Source organism: Geotrypetes seraphini, chromosome 13 (genome assembly GCF_902459505.1).
Source record: "Geotrypetes seraphini chromosome 13, aGeoSer1.1, whole genome shotgun sequence".
NCBI lineage: Eukaryota > Metazoa > Chordata > Amphibia > Gymnophiona > Dermophiidae > Geotrypetes > Geotrypetes seraphini.
Window position 1 is genome coordinate 23,739,667 of NC_047096.1, and position 24,602 is coordinate 23,764,268.

General features: G+C 43.8%; 1 protein-coding gene across 1 annotated transcript in view; it reads left to right on the forward strand.

The window, feature by feature from the left end:
* The window catches only part of DDX6 (DEAD-box helicase 6), a 92,757-nt gene that overhangs the window by 16,523 nt on the left and 51,632 nt on the right, over nt 1–24,602 (forward strand). The window contains exons 3-5 of the mRNA XM_033918320.1: nt 3,480–3,543; nt 16,450–16,554; nt 17,427–17,556. Of these exons, the coding sequence (XP_033774211.1) occupies nt 3,480–3,543; nt 16,450–16,554; nt 17,427–17,556 (299 nt within the window). The remainder of the gene's footprint in view (nt 1–3,479; nt 3,544–16,449; nt 16,555–17,426; nt 17,557–24,602) is intronic.

Sequence of the window (24,602 nt, forward strand, 5' to 3'; positions counted from 1 at the left end):
ATCTTGCTCAATAACCTGCGGTGTGGGACGCTATCAAACGCTTTGCTGAAGTCCAAGTACACGACGTCCAGGGACTCCCCTATATCCAGCTTTCTTGTTACCCAGTCAAAGAAGCTGATCAAATTTGATTGGCAGGACCTTCCCATGTTGGTGGGGATCTCGTAGATTCTCCTTGTTTAGGATCGTATCCAGTTGGCGTTTGATTAGTGTTTCCATAAGTTTACTCACTATCGATGTGAGACTCACCGGTCTATAATTCTCAGCCTCCGTCCTGCATCCCGTTTTGTGGAGTGGAATGACGTTAGCCATTTTCCAATCCAATGGGACTCTTCCTGTACTTAGGGAAAGATTGAAGAGCGCGGATAACGGTTCCGCCAGGACGTCATTCAACTCCCTGAGCACCCTGGGGTGTAGTTTGTCCTGTCCCATAGCTTTGTTCACCTTGAGTCTTGATAGCTCCTCATAGACACTGCTGGGCGTAAACTCGAAATTTCGAAACGGGTCTTCCGAGTTTTCCCTCGTCGGCAGCTGAGGGCTGTATCACGGCGCCTTGCAAGTGAAGACCAAGAAGAAGTATTCATTTAAAAGTTTGGCTTTGTCGGAGTCCGATTCTACATAGTTCTCGTCGGGTTTCCTAAGGCGTGCTATCCCATCTGTGTTTCTTTTTCTGTTCAGGATCGATGCTCCTGTTGCATTGGAAAGAAAGATTAGGTTCTTACCTCAGTAATCTTATTTTCTATAAATAGGATCAGAGATTCTGAAGCCTCCCCTCAAATGTTACTGTCGCCTGCTTTCAAGCATTGTAATAAGATTGCAAGTTCATATTAACAGCTGTTTGAATTCCCCTTTAAAGTAGGGTCACAGAATGCTGAGGCTGAAGTCTTAAGAGCCTATCCATCTTTGAACTTAAAGGTGGGATATCAAATTTTAATAAACCTTGAAATTTTAATAATAAACCTTAACTGGTTGCACTCAGGTAGGTGGCTAATGTTCCACCTTGTTTTGCATTTAAATGTTTATATCGTATGGTTTATACATATTACAGAGCAGAACAGAGTTATAACTATTTTGCAGGGAGTTACACTGTTTCCCTCCTTTCTGTGTTAGCTTGCTCCATTGCTTTGGGACAAACTGAGGGACCAAAGCAGAGCCCTCTGGGAGGAGAGGTAAAGCTATGCAAAAAGATGATTGGTAGCTTTTGCAAGGAAATTTGCGGTTTCAGGGAAACTACCCATTAGTTATGGATGTCTGCTCCCATTTATAGGAAACAAGATTTATTGAGGTAAGAACCTAATCTTTCTTTACTATCCAGCTGGTATGTACTTGGGTGCAGGTTTGATTTGGTAATAGTTGAAGAGTTCTTCAAATGTAAATGGCATGAACAAAAGCAGAACTTTTTCTCCATATCATCCACAAGGTAAAAGTGCAGTGCAAATGATTAAACTTTTACAATTCATGATCTCAAGAATGTTAACGCAAAAAAACCCAAACCTGTAGGTAGAACCAGTTCTGGCAAACATCTATCTTAAAGTAATTTACTTAGCTCAATAGGCTAGTCTCCATGTAGCCTTATGATCTTTGAGTGAGATGCAGGAAAGCAAAGTGTATGAATGCAAATTAGTGTTCAATGTGAAAGGTAAACGAGGAATGTACAATTAAAAAAAATAAATAAATAAAATTTTGTATTTAGCCTGTGGTTTTCAAGAAGTAGTAGCTTAATGTTCAGGTACAGTAGGAATTTATTTCCCTATCTCAGAGGATTGGGTTTTTCTGTGCTTTCTTTATTTTGGGTTATGTTCAGGTTAGGGTAAAACTTATAAAGAGACTTTTTCAAAATTGAGTTCAGAAGTTTATACTTGCAGTTCTCTGTGTAATGGTGGCTGGATGTGAATAACATGTATGTGTACCGTATATACTCGAATATAAACAGGTAACCTCCCCTCCCCCCCCCACACACACACACAAAAAAGGAGGAAAAAGGGTTTATTCGAATATAACTGAAGTTAGAAATTTGGGTACGTGAGTGTCATCCCCACAGAACACCTGGCCTCAGTCACACATGCAGAAAACAGAAAAAAAAACCTTTTCAAATACAAACCCACAAACTAAAAGTACTATTGTACACAAATGAAACCTTAATATGCCAGACTCTGCACATAGTACACCACAAGAGAAATAGAAAGAAATGCATTTCTTCCTGAACAGTCCAAAATATAAAAACAGATGTAAATTTTCAAATATTTCAATCACTAAATTGAAAATAAAAACTATTTTCCTACCTTTGTTATTGGGTAATATTATTTTTCTGGTCATCTTGCTCCATCTGTGCTCTTAATTCTATTTCCTTCCATTTTTCTGTTTCTTTCCTCTCCTTCACTTTTTGCACTGCATCCTTCTTTGGCACTGATTTTTATATTCGGTTTCCTTCCATTTTTCTGTCTCCATCTCAAATCTATCTTTCCAACTCTTCCCCTTCCCTCCATCTGTGTGCCACCATCTCTTCCCTCTTGCTGCCTGTGGCCTCCCCTGCACCGTTCCTTTGCTGCGGTCCACCCCAGCAGAAACAGGAAGTTGCTTCAGAGGGGGGTGGACCGCGGCATAAGAAAAGTACAGAGGAGGCCACTGTCTTAGGTACTAGTACCCTCCACTATCCACTCCTCTGTGCCCCAACCAAAATCACACTTAGTCCCGATGCTCTGGACGCCAATGCTCTGAGCTGGGTTGAAGGGTCTTGAAAGTCTGCTCATGCTCATGGCTTGCTGGACTCCCTTTGAGAATCCTGGAGAGGGAAAGAGCCAGTAAGCCTTGAGCATGAGCAGACTTTCAAGGCCCTTCAGCCCAACATAGCATCAGCATTGGTTTCTGAAGCATCAGGACTGTGTGATGTCGGTCTGGAGCAGGGGGGAGCGGGTAGTGGAGGATAGGAGTACCGATCAACAAAGGGGAGAGGTAGGAGTGCCGGTCATCGGGGGGAAGTGGGGGGCCATAGCAGTGCTGGTCATTGAGGGGGGGAGGAGGTCATCAATGGGGATAGCTATGCTGGTCATCGGGAAAGGGGAAGAGATAGCAGTACTCATGGGAAAGAGGTGGAGGATAGCAATGCTGGGCATCTGGAGGGGTGGAAAATAGCATTGTTGGTCATTGAGTGGGGAGGAAAAGAAGCACCATCATCCAGAGAACCCCATTTTTGGGCCTTTTTTTTTTTTTTTTGCCCCAAAAAATCTGTTTATTTTCTAGTGTATATGGTATAAACCTGATGTAACTTGTTGCTGTATTTGTAAGTGTTAACAATGTAATGAAGCCTCAATTTAAAAAAGTGATTCATCCCAGGTTTCTCTATTAAATATTTAAGTGTATATAGACAAGAAGAACCTTAAAGCAAGTGCATGTGTATCAAGGCAGGCTTTTTTTTATAGCAACATGCTACTAAATTTAGTTCTGCAAAATATGGAGGAATGAGTGGTACTTTTCTCTTGCAGACCTGGCGATGACTGGAAGAAGACTTTAAAACTCCCTCCAAAGGATCTGAGAATTAAAACTTCAGTAAGAATCTCTTACACTTAAATAAAAAGGGCAGGTCAAAGTGCATTTTAAATGTAATTGAGCAAATTAGCTGCTTGTTAAATCTTTTCTTTTCCCACAAGAATTAATGGTGCCAGCAATACATTTTCAGTTCATATTGGCTATTTTTTCTTTTTGCATATCTTAGAATGCCAAGATAAGAGTATCCAAGAAAACATCGTGTATCAGTGGCAAACCAATCCCGATTTCCTCCATAGCAGGATCATATCTGTCTCCTCATAAGTCACTCCAAATGCCTCCCTGCCCAGTGAAACTAATGTTTCACTTAATCATGAGAATCTTATGAGCAATATCCAAATGGACACAGTGATAAGCCTCTAAGGAAAATTAACCCTTGATTATTTCTTTATGGCAAATACTAAATCTTACCCTTCCTTGTCATTCTAGCAGATGAATCCATACAAGTGGGAATTATATCCTTCCACCAGCAGGCAGAGATAGAGAGCACTGGATGCATTGGAAATGGCAGCTGAACACATCAAGCACTGCTCCTGTTGTGGGAAGCAGAGTGCCTTCAGGCTTCTGTAGTAGCTGTTCCCTGGTGGCAGGGCCATTAGGGGCACTTAGAGCCACTCTAGCATCAATTTCATTGGTGATAGGAGGCATGTTTAGCCTTCTAAAAGAGTCTCAGTAAGCCCAGTACTTACTTTCAGGGTCATTGGATAACTATGGGACTCCACAGAGCCCTTTGAGACAGCAACAGTTTGTGCAACAGGACAGTGCTATGGTGGCTGAACTGCTCAGGTGACTTCTAAGTCGCTGGAGTCTTGGTGGCCTAACTACAGGAACCCCAGGAGGTCCAGAGAGGCAGGTCCCCTTCTCCCCAGAATTTATTTTCCTTCAAGCATACCTCCTGAAGCAGGCTAACCTAGCTGGACGGTCTCTATTGCCTATACCATCACCTGTGGGTGACCCGGCATCCAAATTCCATAGATTGGAGGCTGACAAGGTTTGCAATGGTCGTACCATTCCCAGGGACAGTCAGTGGACATGGAGTCGGAAATTTCTGTGTCGCTTGTGGGGGCCCTGGAAGGTTCTGATGACCCTTCCACCATTCAGGTCTTTAAGAAAGAGAACTACCTTCTTTTATCCTCCAGGCCCAGGGGGCATGCAATATTTCATCTTCTGAGTCAGCTGCCGCTAGCTTGGCTAATCCTAAAATGGTTAGTACTAGACAGGCTTCCAAATGTTTTCTCATTCATGAGGCGATTCAGGATCTGATCACTGCTCAGTGGTCTCCTCCAGATACAGGTCTGAAGGTAGAATGCGCTATGGCATGCCTGTGTACCCTGTACTGCAGGAGGAATTGAACAAGCTAAAGTGGTTGAAAGTGGATACATTGGTGGCTACCATTACTAATAGAACCATCAGACCTGTGGAGGGTGGCGTAGCACTTAAAAATGTATAAGATCGTAAGTTAGAAGCATCCCTTAAACTTTGTTTTGAAGTTGCAGCCCTTTCCCTGCAGACTGCAGTGTCTGCCTCAGCTGGGCTCAACAGGTGGCAGATGAGATGACAGTCTAATTTGCCAGACTTTAAAGAGCTCCCGTCGATGGAAATTGGGCTTACCTATCTGGCAAACTCCCTCTACAACTTGGTCTGAACATTAGCCAAGCAAATGGCACTGTCCGTCATGACATATCACATTCTCTGGCTGCACCATTGGGCTGCAGACCTGCATCTAAACGTTACCTAACTAGGCTTCCCTTTAGAGGGTGCTTCTTTTGGGGGAAAACTTGGAAAAGCTGGTTCAGGTACTGGGTGACTCCAAGCTCCAGTGCCTACCTGAAGACTGGCCCAGAGCGCCAGGAAGTAAATCTTAGGGCTGTTTCCGACTGCATGAATCCAGGACATATCGTCCAGGCCATGAAGGTTTTTATTTATCTTTTATTTATTTATTTCAATTTCTAGCCCATCCTCCCTGAAGCTCAGAATGGATTACATCAGTACATTCACAATGCAGACATTATACAAAAGTGGGGACATGACAGGTGTTAGGGAAGTGGGTACAACGGGAGAAAATTGTTGAAATTTCAAAGAGACTAAGTTTGAGATTGGTCATTAAATACAGGAGCACAAAGGCGGGCTACAGAAAGGAGGGGGCAGTCTGTTTAGATGAAAAAAATGGTCTTTGCTGCTTCCCCGTCGAGAGGTTTCTCGCTCAATGAGATCTTTAGAGCGGCTACCTGGTCTTCTTTGCATACTTTCTCTAGGTGCTACCAGGTGGATCTTGCCACACAGGTGGTCGTTTCCTTTGCAGCTTCAGTATTATCAGCAGCACTTGCAGATTCCTGCCCTAATTGACATTTGCTATTGCTACATTCCACTTGCATGGCTTTATCTGCTGGAATGACAGGGAAGGTAAAATTATTTATCCCAGGACAAGCAGGCAGCATATTCTCATATGAGGGAGACGTCATCCATGGTATGGACAGTGTAACAGTGTACTGTCACTTTAAACTTATTAGAAGCCTTGAGACCGCCCGTACCACACATGTGCCAGTGCCTTCCCTTCCAATGTTGGCTTGTGGAACTAACAGTTCTTATTTTTCAACAGAACTAGGAAGATGTGCATCTTTGGAGTCAATCCAGACGCTCTATTTTTTCTCTAAACTTTGCCTTACCATATTTTTTTTCTTTGATATATTTTTTCTTCATTTGAGACATTTTTGAAGTTTTCTTTTCCTGTGTTTTTGGGCTTTTGGCTTTCCATCAGTTGTTTTTTGGCTGGGGGCATCGAGCCATTTTTGGCCTCAAATTCAATCGACCTTTGGAGAAAAAATTGCTTCTTTCGATCTTTCATCAGTGGTTTTCCCATCAATGCAGAAGCCTTCTAGCAGCTTCAAGAGGTGTTCTCGGTGCAACAGGCCATATCATTCATTGATATGCACAATTGGTGTCTTCAGTGCCTTGGTCCTGAGCACCAAGTTGACTCTTGTTCTTGCTGCTCAAAACTCCAAAAACACTCTTTGAAGGCTCGATGTCTGCAACAGGAAAGGTTATTCAGGACTCGGGAACCATCAACTGTGTCTGCTGTGTCTGATGTGAATAATGCTCACTCTCCAGCAGCAACACCAACATCTCGTGCGACGTCATCCTCCTCTGTACCACCTTCAGCACTGTCTACTAAACAGGCTAAGAAGCATTCCTATGCCTCACCTCGCCATACGCCACCGGCATCTCCAGCTTCGAGTAAGTCAATGCATGGCAAATGAAAATGTAAGCAGTCTTGCCCATCTTTGCAGGTTGTCTTCTCAGAGGCGTGCCGCCTTATCGAGGTCACCAATGCCTCAACATCCTGCAATACTAGCTGTACCGATGACATCCTCGGTACCAGTACAGTCCATCCAGGATCAGCTTCAGGAGCTGCTTCTGAAGGAGCTAGCCATAATGCTTCAAAAGCAAACGACATTGGCTGCTGTTCCACCTTCTTCAGTATCAGCCCAGCCTGAGCAGCACTCTGAGGCCTCATGGTACATCAAAGTTACCAGGATAATAGACGTCAAGTATACAAGGGAATCCCTCTGGGTGAACCTTGCCAGGGGCAATGACAAATGCCTGTATCTTGGTGTTGTGTACAGACTTCCAAAACAACAAGACAACATAGACAAAGAATTAGGGAGCTAACTTTCAGAGCATGGGAGATTTTGTCTATGAGATGCTGCAAAACCAGGACACGACGGACGATGTAGAGGTACTGTGGTCGGCTCTGAAATCTACCCTGCAGGAAGCAACCAACTTCTACATACAAACCGTGAGTAAAAGATGGAGAAGTAATAGACCCCAGTGGTTCTCTGCAGAGATCTCGGAACTAGTAAAAAAGAAGAAAAGAGTATTTGTATCCTACAAACAATCACAACAACCAGAAACTAAAAAAGCCTATCTGGTTGAAATCTAGAACTGTTAAAACAGCAGTCAGGGAAGCCAAACTCCGGATGGAAGAAAATATAGCTAGGAATGTTAAAAAAAGGGGATAAATCATTTTTCAGGTGTGTTAGCAACAGAAAAAAAGAACACGGATGGGATTGTGTACCTCAGGAAACCTGACTGTAACTATGTAGACTCGGATTCAGATAAAGCCGAACTACTCAATGGCTACTTCAGTCTTTACCTGTGAAGCACCGGGATCCGGACCAAAGATGCAGACAAGGGAGTGCTTGGAAGACCCGTTCCGGAACTTTAAATTTACCATGAGCAACATCTACCATGAGCTATCGAGGCTAAAAGTGAACAAAGCCATGGGACCAGATAATCTACACCCCAGGATACTTTGAGAATTGAGAGATGTCCTAGCATAGCTGCGATTTTCAATCTGTCCCTAAACAAGGGAAAAGTCCCCTTGGACTGGAAAATTGCTAACGCCATTCCGCTCCACAAAAAGGGTTGCAGGTCAGAGGCTGAAAATTACAGACCTGCGAGACTCGCATCAATAGTGTGTAAACTTATGGAGACGTTGATTAAAAACAGATTGGATATGATTCTGGATGACGAGAGGCTGAGGGATCCCCACCATCATGGATTTACGAAGGGAAGGTCTTGTCAATCCAATCTGATAAGCTTCTTTGACTGGGTAACGAAACAACTAGATAGGGGAGAGTCCCTGGATATAGTGTATTTAGACTTCAGTAAAGCCTTTGATAGTGTCTCACACCGTAGTTATTGAACAAAATGAATACGATGGGACTAGGAGAAACATTGACTGCGAGGGTTAAAGACTGGCTCAGTGGTAGACTTCAGAGGGTGGTGGTAAATGGTACTTCCTCAGAATCGTCGGAAGTGACCAGTGGAGTGCCGCAGGGCTCGGTCTTGGGTCTGATACTATTTAATATCTTTGTATGGGACCTACCCCAAGGACTTCGAGGTAAGATCACATTATGTGCTGATGACGCCAAGCCATGCAACGTAGTGGACAGCGCAACCGTGCCCGACACTATGAGGCAGGATCTTCTTTTACTGGAAAAATGGTCAAATACTTGACAACTGAGTTTTAACGCCACAAAGTGTAAGGTTATGCACCTTGGTAACGGTAATCCCTGCAAAACATACACCCTAAATGGTGAAACCTTAACAAGAACTGTCACAGAACGGGACCCGGGTGTAATCATTAGTGAAGATATGAAGACTACCAATCAAGTGGAGAAAGCTTCAACCAAGGCCAGACAAATGCTGGGTTGCGTCCGAAGAAGTTTTGTCAGCCAAAAGCCTGAAGTTATAATGCCGTTGTACAGGTCCATGGTGAGACCTCATCTGGAGTACTGTGTTCAGTTTTGGAGGCCACATTATCAAAAGGATGTGAAGAGAATGGAATCGGTTCAGCAAATGGCCACTAAGATGGTCTCAGGACTCAAGAATCTCCCATATGAAGAACGTCTAAGCAGGCTGCAGTTATATTCTCTCAAGGAACGCAGAGAGAGGGGAGATATGATAGAGACGTTCAAATATCTTACAGGCCTTGCTGAGGTGGAGGAAGATATCTTTTTCCTTACAGGTCCCACGGCAACAAGAGGGCATCTGTTCAAACTCAAGGGTGGGAGACTTCAGGAAGTACTTCTTCACCAAAAGGGTGGTTGATTGTTGGAATGGCCAGCAACGTGCTCGACTCCCAAGAGACAATGGGATAAACATGTGAGTTCACTCCAGGGAAATGCTTAGGGGAGGGTTCTTTGAGTGGGCAGACTTATTGGGGCGTCGGCCCTTTTCTGCCGTCATACTCTATGTATTCTATGTAAGTCCTGATCTCCTCGGCATCACAAATCCAGATCTCGATTTTCTCAATGCCTGATCGTCATTGGAAGCGAGATAGGAGGAGTTCTCAATGCTCCCATTGGCACCATAGCTGACATGCCTTACAGCGTCGTCCTTCTAAAAACAAATTTACAAAATCTCTGGGCATTGAAGAATTTGACTCAGACCTCTCTACTCAAGATTTCTCTGACCCAGGTTTGTTTTCTCCAGAATCATCTCCTCAGATCAGTCTCCTCCTCCACCTAGAGACAGATCACCAGAAAGCCTTTTCTCTAAATTTTTTTAGATAAATGGGTCAAATTCTTCTACCAGAATGGAGTCTGAATCTGAACCAAGAACTGAACTTTTTGATGCTTTGGATGTTGAACAAATCCATAAAGACTGCTTAAAGCTTCCATTCCAAAATCTCATGCAAGAAACCATGTTTAAAACCTGAGAGACTACTTTACTTATTCCAGTAGCTCCAAGAAAGTTGGACTCCTCTTTATAGGGTACAATCCTTCCTGTATTCAATAAAATCCAACTGCAGCAGTCAGAAGGTCTATGGTTAATTCTTGACCTCTGTGCTCTCAACAAATATAGTCAAGGAAAAATTCCAAATGTTCTCCCTAGGAATCTTGTATCCCCTCCTAGAGAAGAACTGGCTTTTCTCTCTGGATCGCAAAGAATCGTGTACACACATCCCCATTTTTCCAGCCCATACACAGTACCTGTGTTTTTGAATAGGCCAGCATCATCTCCAGTAGAGTGCTGCCCTTTGGTTTTGTGCCAGCACCCAGAGTATTCACACAGTGTTGTGGTGACTGCAACACTCCGCTCTTTGGCCTTCATGTGTTCCCCTATCTTGATGTCTGGTTGATAAAGGCATCATCATCTCAAAGCAGATTGGACTGGAGTGAGCTTTGACGGTGACGTCAGTAGTTGGAACCTAAGAATAGTATTGGGCAGAGCTTTGGATTCTTGCCCAGAAATAGCTAAGATGAAGAAGAAAACTCATCCAACAAATTTTTAGATTGAATCAGGTTAGGCAGACTGGATGGACCATTCGGGTCTTTATCTGCCATCATCTACTATGTTATGTTACAGTACACTTTTTTACACTGTCAGTACCGGGCTCCATGGATGTCATCACCCACATGTGAGAATATCTGCTTACAGTCCCTGGATAACATCTGTTACAGATAAGTAATTGTGCTATATTTTCTGACTTTCCCCCCCTTAATTACAGCATACAAATCCAGCCCCCCTCCTCTCCCAGTTGCGTATTTCTTTCCTAATAGGTGAGCATCATGCTATATTTGGAGAGGAGGGAGGACAGGCCGTGCCATGGTGTTACCTGCTGCTTTGATATCATTAATACTGAACTGCTGGGGAGAATGCCATCCTATGTAACAGAGAGAAGTTCAGTGCTTTCTCTCCACCTGCAGGTGGATGGATATAATTCCCACTTTCATGGATTCATCTGCTGTGATTAAGGGAAAGGAAAATTATCAGGTAATACTGTACATAATTTTACCACCTTCAACCCCTCTTTTTCCATTGTATAGCTTAAATTGCTCTCATTGCTTCTCCCTGTTTATCCCTTGGCATTAGCAGGATCCGTTTTTCAATAGCTGTATGTCTAGCCTTTCTCAGCCATAGATCCATCTTTGGTACTTTCACCATCTTCCAATTTGCTGCAGTTACCATAAGTGCCACCAACAGCAAAATGTTATCTGGTGCTTTTTGTGGTTAATTTCATCCTTGGGGGAGTATCTTCATATTCTAATATGGTGTAAGAGTTAGTGCTATACAATTTTTTTTTTTGTATCTTTAACTACAGAACTGGACAATCTCACCACATGTGTGTTAAAAATCCCCTTTCAACCCCTCCAGCAAAGTTTAGGAATCTTCTGATTAAACTGGCATATCCTCTAGAGTGTTGCATGTATCCTAAACATAATCTTGAATTTTGTGTCCTTGTAGTTAGTGCAGGATGATACCTTGCCTGCATTCTCTCATATCCGAGTCCATTGCCTCTTGGTTTATCAATATAGAGAATGACACGGGGACAGAATTTGTCCCCATTCCCATTCCTGCGGATAACCACGGGAAAACATTCCATGTCATTCTTTGTGTCATCTCAACCTCGGTCCTACATCAGCATTCTTCAATGCAAGACTTGAGGGTTAGTGACTCTGCCCATTCATACTCTGATTCTTCCCTCTCTCCTTAAAGAATGACACGAAGATGATTTCCTGTGGTTAATCGCGGAGATGGGGGACAAATTCTGTCACTGTGTCATTCTCTATACCTTACAACTCCTTACCCCACATTAATGCTAGAATGATTTCCTGTATCTTATTATAGAATGTGGTCAACAATCCCCTGTTTCCATTTTATGTGAAATATTTTCTTTCCTTCGTGTCAGCAGCAGATTAATCCAGACTAGTGGGTTGTGCCCATTTACCAGCAGGTGGAGATAGAGTTCAGACCTGCACTCTGGCTTATTGGATATCGAGCCTCATGGACGATTTGTATATTCTGTCTCCAGCAGGCAGATGGCTATTATGTTTTCTTCCTGGGCTGGCCTAGTTCAGATGAGCAGGGGGGTGTTCTGGCTGAGCAGTGCCAGTTTTAGGGTATACTAGAGAGCACGGGAATGGGGCAGACGGGAATCCTGTGGAATCTATGGAGATCCCCCCGCAGGTGTTTCCTCACTAGTCCAAGCAGCATCTCCTCCTTCCTGCCTTTCAGCCATACTTGCTGCTTCACAAAATCATGTTCAGCGTTTCCTACATGCTACCCGCAGCTGACCCAGAAGCTTTCCCTCTGACGTCAAAGGGAAGGCTTCCAGATGAGGTATGAGCAGCATGTAGGAACTTCCCCTACTTCCCTTCCCATGCTATCTGTTGTACCGGTTGCCTCCCTTGCTGCTTTTAATCTTCAGACTACTACCGTGTTTCCCTGAAAATAAGATCTACCCTAATATAAGCCCTAACCCAAAATTAAGCCCTAGTTAAATAGATCCACAAAGCCCCTCCCGAATGTTCCCGACACTCCCAACTCCATCCCTGATAATAGTGCTGCCCAAGTTGCTGGCGCCAGCGCTTTCTCCCCCCCCCCCCATGTGCAGCATCTTTCCGTCCCTCTCACCCATCCCCTTGCACAGCATCTTTCCATCCATTTCTCCCTCCCATCTCCCAGTGCAGCAGAACTCCACTGACCCTCTCACCCATCCCCTGTGTAGTATTTTTCCATTCCTCCCTCCCATCCCCCCCCTGTGCAGCAGAACCCCGCTGACCCTCCCACTGCAAGACCAACATACCTCTGCTCCAAACAGAAGAGGCGGCAGCACTCTGAACAGGCTGCTTCACTGCCTTCCCCACTGGAGTCTTCCCTCTGCCACATCACTGATGTCACCCCACTGGAAAGGTGCACAACTTGGGACACAGAAAGGAGGGAAGGAGTGCACATGAATTGAGGCAAGGAAGGGAGGGGGTGAACTTGGGACAAAGAAGGGAGGGGGCACAAACCTAGGACACATAAGGGGAAGTAGGGAGTGCATTTGGACACAGAAGGAAGGGACTGGTCACGAATGGGACAGACGAGGGAGGAAGGGAGCATGAACTTGGGATAGAGGCGAGGAAGGAAATGAGATGGGGAGGGAATAGAAATTGTTGGGCATGGGTGTGAGTGAGGGAAAGAGGTGGTGCACATGGGAAAAGGAAGAAAGAGGGCATAGGGAAGGAGAGAATTATTGGACTTGATGGTGGGCGTGAAGTAGAGATGCATGGGAAGAGAAAATGAGGTAGAAATGGTTGATGTGGTGGAGAGGGAGCAGTGGGACAGATTGAAAGGGATGCAAGAGGGAGGAATGTTGGACATGGTGGTGGAGGTAATGAAGGGAGAGATGTGGCATGGTGCTGGAGAGGGGTGATAGAAAGAGAAATGTTGGGTATGGGGCTGGTAGGCAGTGGTGCAAAATGCTGCACATAGTCCAGGGGATATGAGAGGGAGAAATGTTGGACGTGGTAGTAGAGAGGTTGGAAGAGATGCACCCTGGATCCCTCTTCTTTTTTCCCAACTCCCTTTGTAGCAAAAATATCAGATATTTAAAAAGAAGTCATAGCAACAATTAAAGCTTTATCGAAAAACAAGTCAGCTGGTATCGCCGGTATTCCAATTGAATTAATAAAAGGCTCAGAAGGTGATATCATGGCCCTCACTCGACTGTGTTAATAGATTTGGAAAGAAAAAACATGGCCAACCATTTGATGATCACTGTTCATACCTATACTGAGGAAAAGTGACGCCAAGGACTATCTAAAGAATAATTTCATTAATTCCACATGCCAGCAAATTATTGCTGAAAATACAATGAAGGCTCCAATCATAAGTTGAGCAAGAACTACTCTTAAGTTCAGGCTGGTTTCAGAAAAGATTGAGGAAAATGAGATGACATTGCCCAATGTTAGATGGATATTGAAGAAGAGCAAATAATATAAAAAAATCTCTATACCTTTGCTTCATTGACTACAGCAAAGCTTTTTACTGTGTGGATCACAATAAACTATGGAGAACTCTAGTGCAAATGGGAATACCCAGACACATAACTCAGCTGTTGGAGCAAATAAGAAAATCAAGAACCTGCATTGAGAACTGAATATGGCAACACGATTGGTTTCCAGTAAAACATGGTGTCGGGCAAGGATGCATCTTGTCACCTTACCTGTTCAACCAGTACAGTTAACAATGAAGGGGATGAATATGTAGAAGCTGATAAGAAAAGGCTGACTTGCTTAACAGATATTTCTCTTCTGTGTTCACGGCTGAAAATTCGGGAGCAGGACCGCATAAGACAAATGCAAATAGGGATGGTGGAGTGGTAGACTTGATCGATTTTCAGAGGGCTGTGTTCGTGAGGATCTAGCTAAATTAAAGGTAGACAAAGTGATGGGGCCGAATGGAGTACATCCAAGAGTGCTGAAGGAACTTAAGGAAGTTCTGGCGGCTCCGCTGAATGACCTTTTCAATGCTTCTCCAGAGTTGGGAGTAGTACCGGAGGACTGGATAAGGACGGATGTGGTTCCTCTACACAAAAGTGAAAGTAAGGAAGAAGTAGGGAATTACAGGCCAGTAAGTGTGACTTCTGTGGTAAGCAAATTAATTGAAACACTTTTAAAACAGAGAATGGTGAAGTTTCTGGAATCTAGTCGATTACAGGACAAGAGGCAACTTCACCATTCTCTGTTTTAAAAGTGTTTCAATTAATTTGCTTACCACAGAAGTCACACTTACTGGCCTGTAATTCCCTACTTCTTCCTTACTTTCACTTTTGTGTAGAGGAACCACATCCGTCCTTATCCAGTTGGTGGCCAAAATATAAACAACCTGTGCTATGCAGATGATATGACGCTCATCACCAACAGTAAAGAAGACATGCTGTATCTACTGAGAAAGTCAAAGCTGAAAATCATAACATGGAATAAAAACAATATAAGATAAAGATCATGAACACGGAAATGAAGATTTTGAGCTTGAAGGAGGAAACACTGCAGAATAGCACTTGGTCGCTTGTCAATGAAGTCTCGACAAAGTATTCAAAGGCAAGGAGGTAACACTCCCAACGAAGATCAGACTTGTCCATACACTCATTTTCTCAGTGGTCAGTTATGAATGTGAAAGCTGGACAATATGGAAACAAGATAGAAAGATTGATTTATTTGATCTTTGGTGCTGGAGAAGGATTTTAGGCGTGCCATGGACCACCAGAAGAATTAACAAATCAATTCTGGAAGAGATCAAACTAGCTATGTCACTCGAAGCCCAAATGATGAAGTTATGATTGTCTTATTTTGGTCACATCATCAGAAAAGAGAGATCACTGGAGGACATCATGTTTGGGAAGATCAAAGGAACGAGGCAAAGAGGGCGACCTGCAACCAGATGGCTGGATACATTGAAAACAACCATAGGGATGACGCTGGAGGACCTTTCTGGACTAGCACAAAACAGATTTCTTTTTAGATCTGCAATTAATCAAGTTGCTAGGTTTCGTGTTCACGAGTCGATGGCACCTAACAACAACATTGTAGAAAGGGAGGAATGAGAGAGAGAGGGAGACATGTTGCACAGGGGGGGGTGGAGGAGAAGAAATGCTGTGCAGGAATGGGGAGAGGAAAAAGAGGGAGAATGATGCAGGATAGAAGGGCGTGAGGTTGCTGTACAATTAGAGGGAGGGAAGAAAGAAATGTTGGACCATAGTAGGAGGAACCAATGGATAGCAACCGCTTGAAGAACTTGCTGAAGACAGGAAAGCAGAAAAGATGAAGTGGAGCCAATTTGAGTTGGGGCAGGAGTGATCTTCTTACTCTCCTGCCTGCGCAGTCTTTATGAAAAATGACTGCCGCAAGTTCCCACAGCACTTTCACAAATTGCCATGGGAACTTGCAGCCATTTTTTTCAGTGAGACTGCGGAGGCAGAAGCAAGAGGATAGCTCCTGCCCCAACCCCGCTGGACCATTGGTGATTAAGGTAGGCCCGGGGGGAGTCCTATGCTGCTTCTCCAAGAGAAGGAGGGAGGGGATGCTTAGTGATTCTACAGCAGGGAAGGAACGCATATTGATTTTACAGCAGGGAGGGAAGAAAGGAGTGCGTGGTGATTCTACAGCCAGTTGCCAGCCAGGACAGGACCCGATACCTCACCTTGGCAGAAGGAGGGATTGCTCCCATCCTGGCTTGACTCACCACATCACTGGACCACCAAGATTTAAAGTGGACCCGAACATAAATGGAGACCCCCTATTTTGGGCCATTTTTATTTTTAGCCCAAAAATCTTTTTATATTCAAATATATACAGTATTTGCAGAGCAAAATGAAAACATTTACTGGTTATGGCTACTTGGATCTTGGAAAATATTGGAGTAGAGCAGCTGTTTCTAATATCCCCTTTAGTCATCAGCCTCCCATTCATATTGCTTTTTTTGCCTGTCTCCTTATTTCATACCTTTTCTTCCAGGGCGAGTTATATTGAGATATACAATAGTAAGTATTTTCCTGGTCTCTGTTGGACTCAAAATCTATGCTAACACTCTGTCCCTGCTAGTTCTACTTACAACATTACTTTCTTTATTAATCAGGATGTGACCTCCACAAAAGGCAATGAGTTTGAAGATTACTGCTTGAAACGGGAGTTATTAATGGGAATTTTTGAAATGGGCTGGGAAAAACCATCTCCAATTCAGGTAAGTAGAGATTTTATTGTGCATATTAAGATTTGCTGCATTAGACTGTGGTATTTACTTAGCCAATGTAGACATAATAGAATGAATTTTTACAAAAGTCAAAATCATGACTCTGGACTTGCTAGATAATTTCAGGTGGTATTTTATTTTTATTTTGCTAATTTATAACCCACTTACAACTAAGCGGTTTACAGTTTAAAACATACATAATTAAAACAGTAAACACACATTACACTCCAAAGCACAGGTAATATTTACAAAAAGCAGTCAATATAGGTAAAAATGCTCCATCAGATCTTCAAAAAAGATGTTTGAAGATGGCCTAGTATGCAGGACATAAGTACATAAATTTGGATTTAGTGCTTTGCTAGAACAAATCATATACACAGCCACAAAAACCTGAAATAAACATGGTGGTATGTATAGAATTTCTACTACCCTAATAATGGAGATCTGCTATATTGTGCTATGCAGTTTGTGTTATGCAGTTTTAATATTTTCAAAGAAAATTTTGGGGAACTGATCTTATCAATTTTTATGTAAAAAAATTATATTAAGAGCAATCCTTTATTCCTTGAAATGCTTTCCTAATATCAAGCCATTTTTGGCTTCTTGTCTTGGTGAGGTTAAGTTGTGTAACTTCATTTTAGAAATGTATTCTGCATTTTCATACCAGTGTAGAGTATATTTTCTTACCAGTTGCAGTGTGTGTGGTTTTTGGTTTTTTTTCTGGAACTTCTCTAGAAACAATTTGCATTGAAAAGCCATAAATCTCTGTATAGTACAGACTAGTACCACAACATTGTCTTCTGTTTGACCATCTCAATTTATGTATGTTAGGATATTTGCCTAATAATTTCATACTATTTCAGGAGGAGAGTATTCCCATCGCTTTATCTGGTAGGGATATCTTGGCTAGAGCAAAAAATGGAACAGGCAAGAGTGGAGCCTACCTCATTCCCCTACTTGAACGGCTAGATCTAAAGAAAGATAGTATCCAAGGTCAGTTGGATCTAAAATAGATTTGAAAATATATTTTCATGGAAGCATGTAAACCAAGTGTACATCTGTTAGGTGACAATTCTTTTCTGTTTAATTCTTTATCCCAGGACAAGCAGGTCACATATGGGTGACATCATCGACTGAGCCCGGATGCGGACGCCTCACAAGCAGACTTGCTTGAAGAAACTCGAAGTTTCGAGTCGCCCGCACTGCGCATGCGCGAGTGCCTTCCTGCCCAGTGCAGGGCGCGTCTCCTCAGTTTTCCGCGGAGCCGAGAAGTCCGTCTTTGACTCTCTGCGTTTAACTTTGTTACTTTGTGCCTTCTCTGAACCGCAGTTTGTATTTTTTTCCTCACAAATCAGTGTTCTTTTATTTCTTTCATTTTCAGTTTAAAAAAAAAAAAATAAATAAATTTTTTTTCCTCTTCAGTCCGTTTCCCGGGACAGGCCGCTCAGCCGCAGCCCGAGGGCTTCGATCTTGCAGCGGCTATTTTTACTTCTATGTCCCGGCCTGTCACGGGCTTCAAGAAGTGTAGCAAGTGCCAGCGCGCGATTTCTCTTACGGACCCACACCATTGCTGTCTCAAGTGCCTTGGGCTGAAACATCATCTGAGGTCGTGCCTGCGCTGTGCTACGCTTCAGCCTTGAGCCTTCAATCGTCGTTGCATTTTGGTGGACAAGCTCTTCTAGATGGCATCTTCTGATCCCTCGACTTCAGAGGTGACCTCGGCCTCGACTCCTACCGAGGTTCCTCCTGCTTCTACTGCTTCCACCTCAAGCCTCATCAGACCTTCGTCGTTTCCAGCGGCTCTTTCTTAGACGACATCTGCTGTATCTTCCCCTGTTTCCTCAGATCAGATAGCTCAGCAGTCAGTTCCAGCGGTAGGGATTAAAGTGCCTAAGACTTCCAAGTCAAAGCACACCCACACTACCTCGAAGGAACCTCCAGCCAAAGCAGGTGGTCCAGTTTCAGACGTGGATCCATCCTTGCCGGCTTCTTTCCAGACCATGTTGGAGAAGCAATTCATTCAGTTCCTTACTAATATGGGACCGAAGCGTCTTCCTCTTATCTGACCTGGGCATTCAGCAGACTCCCGCGAGGTCGAGCTGCTTCCCCTGCCTCAGTCTGAGCTTACACACTCTTTGCAGGGAGCAGAGTCTCTGCGAGTGTCTGGTCTGGCATCAAAGCTCGTACAGCAAGGAGCAGATTCTTTGGGAGTGCATTAAGGTTCCTCCACCAAGCCTCTGGAGCCTCTGGTGCTTCTGAAGGAATCCTCACACTCTATACAAGGAGCAGAGTCTTTGGGAGTGCATTAAGGTTCCTCCACCAAGCCTCTGGAGCTTCGATCTACAGCCTCCAGTCCTATACATTCTTTGATACCATCGGCTGCTTCCATCTCCGAGGCGAAGTCTCCTCGATCTTTGAGATCTTCTTCCAGGTACAGTTCTTATCGATGATCGAGGCCTTCTTTGAGGCATCCTTCCAGGCATAGTTCTTCTTCTAAAGAAAGACCTTCTTCCACTAAGCCTCAATCTACTCCAACTTCGACTAGACCACCGACTCCTCGTTCGAGGTCTCCAATGCTGGACTTTGAGGATGTCCCGGTTTCGATTGCCTCGTCCAAGTCACCATATTCCTTTGATGCCTTTTTTCCTGCTGAAGCTTCATCTTTGATCCAGGCTGCCTCGACGTCCTCGAGTCCTTCTCGAGGCAAAGCATTGGCAGATCAGCTATTTTTCTCATCTTTTCTTCGTCAGATGGCTGTGGACTTGGATCTTCAATTAGATACTGGCTCCAAATATTCTAAGGATTATCTAGAAGTCATGCATCTTCCTCAATCTCCGGCAGAGTCTCCTAAGCTTCCTCTTCATAAGCTTTTGAATCAGACTTTTGGTCGATGCATGGAAACACCTTTTTCCATACCAGCTGTTCCAGGAAACTTGGACTCTAGGTATAAAACTGTGCATCGCAAAGGGCTTGACAACTCACAGTTATCTCATCAATCCCTGCTTGTCGAATCCTCCTTGAAGAGGTCCTATCCTTCTAAGGCTTATGCCACAGTTCCTCCTGGAAGGGAAAACTATGGACATATTCGGACGTAGCATCTATCAAAATGCCACGATGTCCTCTAAAGTCCTCAATTATAATTTTCAGTTTATTACTTATTTTGAATTCCTCATTTCTCTATTACCAAAGTTCTTGACTTATTTGGATACTCAAAAGCACTTTGAATTTCAAGAAGTCCTTGCTTCTTTGTCTCAACTTGGATTACATCTCCTACAGTCATCTTACGATGCCTTCGAGTTGTCTGCCTGAGCAGCTGCTTGCTCTGTAGCTATGCGTCGTCTTGCTTGGCTTCGTACCATTGACATGGACCCTAATCTTCAAGACCGCTTGGCAAATATCCCTTGTGAAGGCAATGACCTCTTTGATGAATCCATCGAGGCAGCCACCAAGAAATTGTCTGACCATGAAAAATCCTTTGCTTCTATTGTCAGACCCAAGCCAAAGCCAGCTCCTACCAAACCTGCACGCCCTGCTCCTATCTATCAGCGGCGTTTTGCTCCGAGGACGGCTCCTTATAATTGCTCTCCTCTATATAGCAGCCTCAGCAGCAACAGAAACCTCAACCTTCTACTGCACCTAAGGCTACTCAGCTTTTTTGATTGTTTAAAACAGAGCATAACCTCCACCGTTCTGACTCTGTCTTATTTTCCCCCTATAGGAGGTCGTCTCCATCATTTTTACCATCGATGGACGACAAGACAATTACATCCGACCTTTGGGTACTTTCCATCATCAGGGAAAGATACTCTCTTCATTTCTCTCAGATTCCACCAGAGCTTCCTCCAAGAGACTATCCTTCCAATCTATCCCAGACCGCCCTTCTTCAGGAAGCTCAAGCTCTGCTTAGTCTCCATGCCATCAAACCAGTTTCCTTGGAACAGCAGAACAGGGTGTTTTACTCCCGTTACTTCCTCGTTCCGAAGAAGACGGGTGATCTGCGGCCCATTCTGGATCTCAGGGCTCTCAACAAATTTCTAGTCAAAGAAAAGTTTTGAATGTTGTCCCTGGCATCCCTTTATCCCCTTCTCGAGCAGAACGACTCAAGGGATTATTGTAGTGACCCAACGGACTACCTGGTTCCTACAAAGTTTGGGATTCAAAATCAACTTTCCCAAGTCTCAACTTCAGCCCTCTCAGAATCTACAATTCATCGGAGCTGTTCTAAACACTGTCCAACTCGGAGCATTTTTCCCACAACAACGACTGGAAGCTCTTCTTCAACTCTGTCATACAGTGTCTTCCCGCTCTTCCATCTCAGCTAGACACATGATGGTACTTCTGGGTCACATGGCCTCCACAGTACACGTGACTCCTTTTGCCAGACTTCACCTCAGAATTCCTCAGTGGATCCTGGCATCTCAGTGGACACAAGTTTGCGACCCTCTTTCTCGACCCTCTTTCTCAGTCACTCCTTCATTGAAGCAGTCTCTCCATTGGTGGATGCTCTCTTCCAATCTTTCCAGAGGCTTACTTTTTCAAACGCCCCCCCCCCCCCATCAGAAGGTCCTCACGACAGATTCTTCGACCTACGCTTGGGGCGCTCATCTCGATGGTCTCCGTACTCGAGGCCTCTGGACCAATACGGATCGTCGGTGTCGTATCAATCTGTTGGAACTCAGAGCGATCCTCAAAGCTCTCAATGCTTTTCAACATCTGCTTCACGACCAAGTAGTCCTCATTTGGACGGACAACCAAGTCGCCATGTGTTATGTCAACAAATAGGGAGGTACGAGGTCTTCCTCCCTTTGTCAAGAAGCTCTGAAGGTTTGGGACTGGGCAGTCTGCCACAACACCTTCCTCAAAGCTGTCTACATTCAAGGGGCGAAGAATTGCCTGGCAGACAACTTGAGTCGTCTACTGCAACCTCCCGATTGGATACTCCATTCCTCGCCTCTTCATCACATTTTTTCATAGTGGGGAACGCCTCAGATAGACCTCTTTGCAGCTCCCCACAATTACAAACTGCCTCAGTTCTGCTCCAGGATATATTCTCCTCATCGCCTCGAGGCAGATGCTTTTCTTCTGGAATGGACGAATTTCTTCCTCTACGCATTCCCTCCATTCCCTTTCATTCTCAAGACTCTGGTCAAGTTGAAGAACGATCATGCCACCATGATTCTAATTGTTCCTCAGTGGCCAAGACAACCTTGGTACTCCCTTCTACTTCAACTCAGCAGCAGGGAGCCATACCTTCTACCAGTTTTTCCTTCTCTGCTTACACAGAGTCAAGGATCTCTGCTTCATCCCAACCTGCAGTCTCTACACCTGACAGCTTGGTATCTATCAACATAACCTCTCTTCAGTTTTCATAAGCGCACCCTAAGCACAAATAAAAAAGCCAAAAAGAGAAAACTGTTACTGTTGGGGCATTCCATCATCAGAGGCATTAACCTTGGAACACAAGGCGAGGAGACCAAAATAGTGAAATTTCTTCCAGGATCCTCAGCTACCAGGATTTCCAGGCAAATACTGACTATAATTAAGGAAGAAACTAAGGATTTTAACACTGATGTTGTAATCCATCTGGGAACAAATGACCTGGCCAACAACTCCACACTTGCAGCACAGAAAGCTTTTCGGGAGCTTGGTGAGGGCGTGAAACTTTTTGTACAGACTTTAGCTTTTTCTGAAATACTGCCTGCATATGGAAAGGGAGAGCAAAGAGTGAAAAACATAGAGGACTTTAATAGATGGCTCAATGTCTGGTGTCATCAAGAAGGCTTCAGGTACATAGGAGGATGGGGAAATACATGGAAGGCAAGAAGCTATATTGCACTGATGGGCTACATATTACTACAACAGGAAAAAGAAACCTTGCAGAGAAATTTAGACAATATGTTTCAAGGCATTTAAACTAGAAGGTGGGGGTGGTGTATGTATGAAGGACAATTAGAGACCACCCCCGGCAAAAGAAAAGATGTGATAGTAGTAAAGATTGCAACATAAACAATATCAGCAACTCATTTCTTAGTATTGCAACGGAAAGTGAAACAAAAATCTATAAGAAAAAGGAGATTACCACTGAAAAATAGCTGGAAAGCGATGACCATAAATGCTCGCAGTCTAAGTAACAAAGTTCAGGATCTGCAAGCCCTGATGTTAGAGGCAGATCTAGATATTGTTGCTATCAGAGACATGGTTCAGTGAATCGCATGGATGGGATGAAAACATACCGGGATATAATCTTTTTAGGAAGGACAGAGATGGTCAAAAAGGTGGAGGAGTAGCTCTCTATGTAAAGATCAATATCCAAGCAACCAAAATGCAAGGGACCTGGGGAGAGGAAGAAGCGATATGGATTGCTCTGAAAAGAGAAGATGGAACTTCTATCTACGTGGGTGTAGTCTACAGACCTCCGACTCAATCACAGCAAATTGATAAGGATCTGATTGTGGATATCCAAAAGTTTGGAAGGAAAGAGGAGGTTCTGCTGTTGGGAGATTTCAACCTGCCGGATGCGGACTGGAATGTTCCGTCTGCGGAATCGGAAAGAAGTAGGGAGATTGTGGATGCCTTTCAAGAGGCTCTGCTCAGACAAATGGTGACGGAACCCACAAGGGAAAAAGTGATATTGGATCTGGTCCTCACAAATGGAGAGAGTATCTCTAATGTTCGAATGGGTGTTCACCTGGGAAGTAGCGATCATCAAACGATTTGGTTTGATATAATGGCTAAAGTGGAGCGCGGCCACACGATACTTAAAATCCTAGATTTCAAACGTACAGACTTTAATGAAATGGGAGAGTACCTGAAGAAAGAGCTGTTAGGATGGGAGGACATAAGAGAAGTGGAAAGACAGTGGCTTAAGCTGAAAGGAGCGATAAAAATGGCTAAGGACCTTTTATGTGAAGAAAATCAATAAAAACAAAAGAAAAAGGAAGCCAATATGGTTCTCCAAACTAGTGGTGGAGAAAATAAAGGCGAAAGAGTTGGCGTTCGTGAAATATAAAAAAACCCAAGAAGAGGAGTGCAAAAAGGACTACAGGGTGAAACTGAAAGAAGCCAAGAGAGAGATACGTCTGGCAAAAGCACAGGCGGAAGAACAAATGGCTAAAAATGTAAAAAAGGGAGATAAAATTTTTTCAGATATATTAGTGAAAGGAGGAAGATGAAAAATGGAATTGCTAAACTAAAAGATGCTGGGAACTCATATGTGGAGAGTTGATGAAAAAGCAAATGTGCTAAACAAATACTTCTGTTCTGTGTTCACAGAAGAAAATCCTGGAGAAGGACCGAGATTGTCTGGCAAAGTTACATGAGAAAATGGAGTGGATTCTGCGCCGTTCACGGAGGAGAGTGTTTCTGAGCAACTTAAAAAACTGAAGGTGGACCAGGCGGGATCCATCCCAGTATACTATGGGAGCTCAGAGAGGTTCTGGCGAGTCCTATTAAAGACTTGTTCAACAAATTTCTGGAAACGGGAGTGGTTCTTGGGGATTGGAGGAGAGCGGATGTGGTCCCTATTCACAAAAGTGGTCACAGGGATGAAGTAGGAAACTACAGGCTGGTAAGCCTCACTTCAATTGTTGGAAAAATAATGGAAGTGTTGCTGAAAGAAAAGATAGTGTACTTCCTTGAATCTAATGGGTTACAGGATCCGAGGCAACATGGCTTTACAAAAGGTAAATCGTGCCAAACGAACCTGATTGAATTTTTTGATTGGGTGACCAGAGAGCTGGATCAAGGATATATGCTAGATGTAATTTACTTAGATTTCAGCAAAGCCTTTGATACAGTTCCTCATAGGAGACTGTTGAACAAACTTGAAGGGCTGAAGTTAGAACCCAAAGTGGTGAACTGGGTTAGAAACTGGCTATCGGACAGACGCCAGAGGGTGGTGGTGGTTAATGGAAGTCGCTAGGAGGAAGGAAAGGTGAGTAGTGGAGTCCCTCAGGGTTCGGTGCTGGGGCCGATCCTGTTCAATATGTTTGTGAGTGACATTACTGAAGGGTTAGAAGGAAAAGCTTGCCTTTTTGCAG